This window comes from Mus pahari, chromosome 1, assembly GCF_900095145.1.
Source record: "Mus pahari chromosome 1, PAHARI_EIJ_v1.1, whole genome shotgun sequence".
Taxonomy (NCBI): Eukaryota; Metazoa; Chordata; class Mammalia; order Rodentia; family Muridae; genus Mus; species Mus pahari.
The window spans coordinates 125,289,428-125,298,513 of NC_034590.1; the positions used below are offsets into that span (position 1 = coordinate 125,289,428).

Consider the following 9,086-nt stretch of genomic DNA (forward strand, 5'->3'; position numbering starts at 1 on the left):
CTGTATATTGCTTTTGGCAAAATGTCCATTCTTACTATATTAATCCTGCTAATCCATGAGCATGGGAGACCTTTTCTTTCAGTTTCTGAGATCATCCTTGATTCCTTTCTTTGGAGACTTAAAGCACTTGTCATACAGATAATTCACTGGCTTGGTATGAGTAACACCCAGGTATGTTATATTATTTGTGACTATTTTGAAGGGTGTTGTTCTCATAATTTCTTTCTCAGTATATCTTTTTTTCTCTGGATGGTTTTGTCTTCATTGTCAAAATTAGGTCAACATAGGTATGTAGGTTTAATTCTGGGGCTTTAATTCTATACCATTTATCTACCTGTCTATCTCTGAACCCATAACATGTGTTTTTTTAATCAGTATTGTGTAGTACAGCTTAAGGTCAGGGACAGTGATTACCCCAAAGTTCTATAATGTTGAGAATAGTTTTCACTATCTTTCCTTTTTTGTTATTCCAGATGAATTTGAGAATTGTTATTTTTTTCTCTGAGAAGAATTGAGTTGGAATTTGATGAGAATTGCATTTAATCTGTATATTGCTAATGAAAAATGGCCAATTTTATCATGTTAATCCAGCTTATCCATAAGCATGGGAGATATTTCCATCTTCTAAGATGTTCTTTGACTTCTTTCTTCAGAGACTTGAAGTCCTTGCCTTACAGTTCTTTCACTTGCTTAGAGTCTTACCAAGATATTTTATATTATTTGTGACTATTGTGTATGGTTTCTTTTCCCTAATGTCTTTCTCAGACCATTAATCCTCTGAGTAGAGGAAGGCTACTGATTTGTTTGAATGAATTGTATATCCAGGTACTTTGCTGAGTTCATAGAATGAATTGGGTAGAATACCTTCTGTTTCTATTTGTGGAATAGTTTGAGAAGACTGGGAATTAGGTCTTCTTTGAAGGTCTGATAGAACTCTACACTAAATCCATCTGGTCCTGGGCTTTTTTTTTGGTTGGCAGACTATTAATGACAGCTTCTATTTCTTTAAGTGATACAGAATTGTTTAGGTCATTAATCTGATCCTGATTTAACATTGGTACCTGTTATCTGTCTAGAAATTTGTCCATTGCATCCAGGTTTTCCAGTTTTGTTAAGTATAGCCTTTCGTAGAAGGATCTGATGATGCTTTGGATTTCCTCCAGATCTGTTGTTATGTCTCCCTTTTCATTTCTGATTTTGTTAATTAGGATGCTGTCCCTATGCCCTCTAGTGAGTTTGGCTAACAGTTTATCTATCTTGTTGATTTTCTCCAAGAACCAGCTCCTGGTTTTGTTGATTCTTTGAATAGTTCTTTTTCTTTCCACTTGGCTGATTTCACCCCTGAGTTTGATTATTTCCTGCCATCTACTCCCCTTGGGTGAATTTTCTTCCTTTTGTTCTAGAGCTTTTAGGTGTGCTGTCAAGCTGTTAGTGTATGCTCTCTCTAGTTTCTTTTTGGAGGCACTCAGAGCTATGAGTTTTCCTCTCAGGAATGTTTTTATTGTGTCCCATAAGTTTGGGCCTGTTGTGGCTTCATTTTCATTAAACTCTAAAAGTCTTTAATTTCTTTCTTTATTTCTTCCTTGACCAAGGTATCATTGAGGAGAGTGCTGTTCAGTTTCCAAGTGAATGTTGGCTTTCTATTATTTATGTTGTTATTGAAGATCAGCCTTACACCATGGTGGTCTGATACAATGCGTGGGACAATTTCAATATTTTTGTACCTGTTTAGACCTGTTTTGTGACTAATTATATGGTCAATTTTGGAGAAGGTAACATGAGGTGCTGAGAAGAAGGTGTATCCTTTTGTTTTAGGATAGAATGTTCTGTAGATATCTGTTAAATCCATTTGTTTCATAAATTCTGTTAGTGTCCATGTATCTATGTTTAGTTCCTGTTTCTAGGATCTTTCCATTGATGATAGTGGGGTGTTGAAGTCTCCCACTACTATTGTGTGAGGAGCAATGTGTGCTTTAAGCTTTAATAAAGTTTCTTTAATGAATGTAGCTGCCCTTGTATTTGGAGTATAGATATTCAGGATTGAAAGTTCATCTTGGAAGATTTTACTTTTGATGAGTATGAAGTGCCCCTCCTTGTCTTTTTTTGATAACTTTGGGTTGGAAGTAAAGTTTATTCGATATTAGAATGGCTACTCCATCTTGTTTCTTCAGATCGTTTGCTTGGAAAATTGTTTTCTAGGCTTTTACTCTGAGGTAATGTCTGTCTTTTTCCATGACATGAGTTTCCTGTAAGCAGCAAAATGTTGGGTCCTGTTTGTGTAGTCAATCTGTTAATCTAATCCTTTTTATTGGGGAATTGAGTCCATTGATCTTAAGAGATATTAAGGAAAAGTAATTGTTGCTTCTTGTCATTTTTGTTTTTAGAGTTNGCATCCTGTTCTTGTGGCTGTCTTCTTTTAGATTTGTTGAAGGAATACTTTCTTGCTTTTTCTAGGGTATAGTTTCAGTCCTTGTATTGGTGTTTTTCTGTTATTATCATTTGAAGGGCTGAATTTGTTGAAATATATTGTGTGAATTTGGTTTTGTCATGGAATACTTTTGTTTCTCCATCTATGGTAATTCAGAGTTTAGCTGGGTATAATAGTCTGGGCTGGCATTTGTGTTCTCTTAGGGTCTGTATAACTCTGTCCAGGATCATCTGGCTTTCATAGTCTCTGGTGAGAAGTAGCTGTAGAAGTTCTCTACTGGAATTTTTGGGGTCAGTTAAGTTTACTCTATCACCTGCAATTAGTGATATCTTAACTTCTCTATTTGTATTTTTATCCATTTGACCTCTTTTTTTCCTAATAGAACTTCTAGTAATATATTGAATACAAAGGGAGAGAGTGGGTAGCCTTCTCTAGTCCCTGATTTTTGTGGGATTACTTCAATTTTCTCTTCATTTATCTTGATGTTGGCTATTGCTGTATATTGCTTTAATTATGTTAGGTATGGGTCTCGAATTCCTGATCTTTTCATGACTTTCAACATGAATTGTTGTTGTATTTTTGTCAAAGGCTTTTTCAGCATCTAATGAGACAATTATGTGTTTTTTTCCCTTTGGGGTTTGTTTATATAGTGAATTATAATGATGGGTTTCCATATACTGTACCATCCGTGGATCCCTGGGTTGAAGCTTACTTTTTCATGTTAAATGATGGTTTTGGTGTGTTCTTGGATTAGGTTTGCAAGAATTTTATTGAGTATTTTTGCATAAATATTCTTAAGAGATATAGGTCTGAAATTCTCTTTCTTTGTTGGCTACTCACTTATAATTGGACATTAGCCATATTTCCATGTCCAAAATTCTGCAATTCACAGACCTAAGGAAACAGGGTAATAAGGACATCCCACGTGAGGATGTAAAAAATCTCACTCAGAAGAGGAGACTAAACAGTAATTGGAGGTAGATGAAGAGAAAGATCATGTTTGGAGAGGAACTGAGGAGTGAAACCAGGATGGTGATCAGGTCTGGGGATGAGTGGATACTGCATATGAAAATGGAAATTTGCATACTGTCATCTCTGGTGACTAGGTAGAGGCCTGGGATGAAAGAGGATACAGGACATCTATGGGGGGGGGGGTCACTGTAGATGAGATTTCTATCAGAGGAAGATATTGAGAGTGAAGGAACCATGTCATGGAGCCAAGCAACATTTCCAGTGGAGAGATGGAGGACAAGAATCTACTCACAAAAACTTCAAGTCAAAACTTGTCTTGCCTCAAAAATACACAGGAATGAAGATGAGAAACTGAGGGAACAGCCAACTGATGATAGCCACAACTTGTACCTATCCCATGTGAGATATTCAAGCAATGACACTATAGCAGACTGACACTTTTCTATGATTATGGACAGTAACTTAGCCTAACTGTAATATGAGAAGCTTCATTCCATAGTGTATGAAGGCAGATGCAAAGACCCACAATCAAACATCATGAGGAACCAAAGTCGTCTTGTTGAAGACTAGAGGATCGATGGGATCAAGTTAGAGGTGACAATTTCACCAAAATCAGAACCACAGAGTCAACTAACTTATGAGAATGAGGGCCCACAGGTCTTGTGTTATCAAACAGAGAGCATGCAGTATCTGGACCTAGAATCTCTACATCTGTATAGCAAATGTGCAGTTTGTTCTTCATGTGGTTCCCTAACAAGTGGAACAATGTCTCTCTTAATCTCTTTTTCTGGCCACTGGATGCCCTTTTCCTTATGTATACTGCCTGGTAGGACATCATTGGGAATGAATTTAACTAGAATTTTAGGACAAGATACCCCAGGATGGAGTGGTACCCAAGTGTTCTCTCCTTTTCTAAGGAGAACGATGTGTCCAATAGGGGGAGGGAATGATAAAGTTTGTACTGGCAAGAGGGGTCAAGACTACGATGTGATATAAAGTGAATTAGCAAAATTAAACAGAAAATAGAAAACAAATATCACACTTGAATTTATTACCTTTCCTCCTCTTAATCCATCCACCCTTATTCCTTTACCCCCAAAGTCCCCATATCCTTTTCCCTCCTGCCCAAAGGTTTTGAAGACCTCTTCCTCATTGATAATACTTACAAGAGACTCCTCTAGATATGTCTGCACACATTGAGGAATATAGATGGTAGATTCTTCATGTCATATCAATACCATATTGTGGGATATACAATGTAATCAGTCAACAATACAGTCAAGGTGGCCTTCCTACCTCCACCCACTACAGGCAGAATTAATGACCCTAACCAGAGTTGTCTAAATTTCCAAAAATATAACATTAAAAAATATATCATTAAATATGCTTTCAATATTTTGATAACAGATCTGGCCACCTGGAAGAAACAAAGATTTCTATACGCAAAAGGAAACTAATTTCCTAAATCTTGACATATTCTTATCTTCTACAGTGCCTCTCTATTACCCTCTCAAACTGTTTTAGTTAACTGAAACACAAGTCACAGTGACCACTCTATTGTCAGTAATAATCGTAACAACATGATTATGATTATCAAGCTACCTTTACATCCACTACAAAATATTCTACTTCTCTTCAAGTTATGCTACTACATAGTCTAGATAACAACGTAACTATCCTTCCTTCAACACAGGACATTATTCATCGGGTGATCCATACCATAATCAGCCACCAATCACAGACACTATTGCATATGCCAGCAAGATTTTGCTGAAAGGACCCTGATATAGCTGTCTCTTTTGAGGTTATGCCAGTGCCTGGCAAATATAGAAGTAGATGCTCACAGTCATCTATTGGACGGAATACAGGGCCGCCAATGGAGGATTTGTGATAGTAGCCAAGGAGCTGAAGGGATCTGCAACCCTCTAGGTGGAACAACGATATGAACTAACCAGTACCCCCAGAGCTCATGTCTCTAGCTGCTTATGTAGCAGAAGATGGCTTAGTTAGCCATCATTGGGAAGAAAGGCCCGTTAGTCTTGCATACTTTATATGCCCCAGTAGAGGGGAATGCCAAGTCCAAGAAGTGTTCGTGGGTGGGTAGGAGAGCAGGGCAGGAAGAGGGTATAGGGGACTTCTAGAATAGCATTTGAAATGTAAATGAAGAAAATATCTAATAAAAAAATTGAAAAGAATCTAAGAAAGTAGCTTAAAGTATATAAATGCGAGTTATAAATGTCAGAGGATGTAAAAGCTAAGTGAGAAAAAAATTTAAATACAAGTTATAAATGTCTAAGGAAGTATTTTAAGGTCAATGTATATGGAAGCTTATAAGTATAAGTAAATTGTGAGAGTGTGAGAAACTTCTTTAAGGTATAAGTTTGAGAAGGTGATCTTAGGTATATGACATGCAGAAATATGAGAATCATGTCGCTATCGTCTTCCTCACCAGTAAAGAAGAGACGCAACAATAGGATTCTTCCACAAACGTTTTATTGTTGGGTTAATTGCTAAAGCAAAAGACCCCAGCCCGAAAATATGTATTGTTTATATATGCTTAGGACAGTGTGGAGACTCCTGATTGGATATGCCATCAGGACCTCATTACCATGCTCCGGGATGAGCAGTGACTCGGCAGAACCCCAAATGCACATGCGCACATTGCTTGTTTACAAGGAAAGCACACAGGAAGCCAGTGCCATCTTGTGATGGTGATTCATCTGGCTGCCCACAGAATCCCTTCTAGAACTTAACTGCATGTGACAGAAAAAGTAAGAATTATTAACTCTACACCACTAAAAATAAGTCATCAAGGCTATTTTGCCATGTGCAAAACATTTGTGAGTGCACGCTTGACTTCTTTGTTCCTCATGCTGTAGACCAGAGGATTCAGCATAGGAATGATCATGGTGTAGAACACAGAGGCGATTTGGTCAGTGTCCATAGAGTGACTGGAGCTGGGCTGCAAATACATGAATATGCCAGTCCCATAGAAAATAGACACTGAAGTTAAGTGTGAGGCACAAGTGGATATAGCCTTTCCATATCCAGCTTTTGAGTGCATTTTAAAGATTGTAATAAAAATGAATATGTAGGATATACAAATAACTAAGACAGCAAAAAAAATACTGAAGCTCCCTACATAAAAAAGAACCAGCTCACTAACATGTCTATCAGAGCAAGAGAGAGTCATGACTGCTGGAATATCACAAAAGAAGTGATGGACCACATTAAACCTACAGAAGGAAAGACTGAAAGTGTCTCCAATGTGGATGGAGGAAATCAGAAAACCACAGGTATAGGAACCTATAGAAAGACAGAAACACACACTTGTAGTCATAGTGGTGGCATAGTGCAAGGGCTTACACACTGCTGCATAGCGATCATAGGCCATTGAGGCTAACAGGAAATTTTCTACAGTAACAAAAGCTACAAAAAAGAACATCTGAGCAGCACACCCACTATAGGAAATTATCTTGTTTCCTATTAGGAGCCCAGTCATGACTTTGGGTGTGACAGCTGAGGAGTAACAAAAATCCACCAAGGACAGATTACCTAGAAAGAAGTACATGGGAGTGTGGAGAAAAGAGTCCAGGACAATCAGCAGAATTATCCCAAGATTTCCTACCAGGGTGATGGTGTAGATGATTAGAACTATCATGAAGAGAGGAAGCTGTAGTTCTGGGTCAGTTGTGAGTCCAAGCAGGAGAAAGTGTGTCACTTCTGTATTGTTCTCCATCACTGTCACATTAAAAACTTTAGATTGTTCATAGACATTGGAATAAAGAAACATGATGATACAGAAGGTGAATGAAAATAGAAAATTATATGTGCAAACATATCACTTGGTTGAGCAAAACTGTACTTTGCAATTGAGTTCTTTCCCCAAATCAAATTGGATGTAGTAAACATACAGAGGGTATATGTACTAGAATTTAAAGAATTTAAAGATTATTAATAGATCACCTATAGTATTTAATATTATATATATATATATATATATATATATATATATATATATATATATATATATATNGCAAAACTGTACTTTGCAATTGAGTTCTTTCCCCAAATCAAATTGGATGTAGTAAACATACAGAGGGTATATGTACTAGAATTTAAAGAATTTAATATATATTAACCATTCATTTTTTATATCTTAATTTATTATTGTTTTCGTGTATATATATATATATATATATATATATATATATATATGGGTTGTTTCCCAATTCACTTCTGAGCTCAACAAAAGCTTACATTCTCTGTTGATAATTTAAAGGCTCTTCTAGACATGATCTTTATATGTCATTCCATGTATACTATTAATTATATCAGAATTTGGTGATTGTTTTCATTTGTCTTATGAATGTGAAGAGGTTGAGACATTTATTCACATTTTCAAGTATAAATTCAAGTCATTGCTTTGGGAACTTGATTTTATTTAACCTGTGTTGATTCTCAAATATGAGAGTCTAAGCAGAAGTTTACTTAAATTGGAGATAATATAAATTATAATTACATGAACTCAACATTACTTTATTATTTCTAGTGATTTATTTCTGTTTCTAAGCATATGTTCCTTGTTTAATCTTTTTCTTTCTTGAAAAGAAGAGCCTGGAAGAGGATGCCCTCTAAAATAAGTACTATGGCTTAGAAATAACCACATTTCCCCATTATTTGTTTCTATATTTTGGATATTTCTCTAAGCAGACATTATCAGAAACTCTGGGATTTATCATTATTTTCCTGAATTCCTCCACCTTTTCCTTCAGTCTAGTGACCATTCATGCTTAATGTAGCAGATATTTTGGATATAACTCAAAAAGCATGACTTGTTCTCGTTACTCCATCTCTTATTAAGAGCTGCTAGAATGATAGTTTGACTCTGCTTTTCTGTTTCTCTCAAATTCTAATTTGTCCTCAAACTTCCTCCTGAGTTTATCTCTAAAGTATTTTATTAATGTGAGTAATAGATGAACAGAAAGTTTTGAATATTGAGTAGTGTGATAACTGGGTAATGCTCCAGTCGATGTACTGGGATAACTGGGTACTGTCAATATCTTCAGCCAGATGCAGTTATGAAAGTTTCAGGCAGATAATCATAATCTACAGCACACAAAGAGTTTTGGTCTACTCACAATTTAGGATTCACTGATCCAGAGCTATCTTCTCTAGCCTCGGAAATATAAACCAGGGAATAAGTCCAAATTGAGGTATTATTGCTAGTAGACTATGAGATCCTAAAAAAGACAGTACAATGTTATTGTAAGACATCCTTTAAGTGTTACCATTAATGTTATATTTTGATGGGAGAGTGGACTGTTTATTGTTCTGATGTAACTTAGGGGTGGCTAGGCACAAGTCCTTCAGCTACAGGAGATCCTCATCCTTTCTTCCTTATTTTGCCTTACCTTCCTCAATTATATTGCTCAGTGATTATGTTGTCCAGCATGTCCTTATTTTTCTGAACACAGTGATGTTCCTGCAATTCTCTGTGATCCAGTCTTCCTCATCTTCTTACATCAAAACCATATTTTTATTTTGCTAGAGCCCATTTCCTTTAAATTATTCTTTCCTTCATACTGTCACACCACAGCAAAATAACTAATAAGATCAAAATAAAATTGGACATTTATAGGGTTGTATTTATCTCACAGATATCCTACCCATGTGAAAATATTTG

At 36.2% G+C, this 9,086-nt stretch overlaps 1 protein-coding gene across 1 annotated transcript; it reads right to left on the reverse strand.

The window, feature by feature from the left end:
• Window positions 1-6,215: 6,215 nt before the first annotated feature.
• LOC110324257 (olfactory receptor 5B3-like) lies at window positions 6,216-7,142 on the reverse strand. Its single transcript, XM_021201670.1, has one exon. It carries the CDS (start codon window positions 7,137-7,139, stop codon window positions 6,216-6,218), a length of 924 nt encoding a protein of 307 aa, XP_021057329.1. The 5' UTR covers window positions 7,140-7,142.
• Window positions 7,143-9,086: the final 1,944 nt, after the last annotated feature.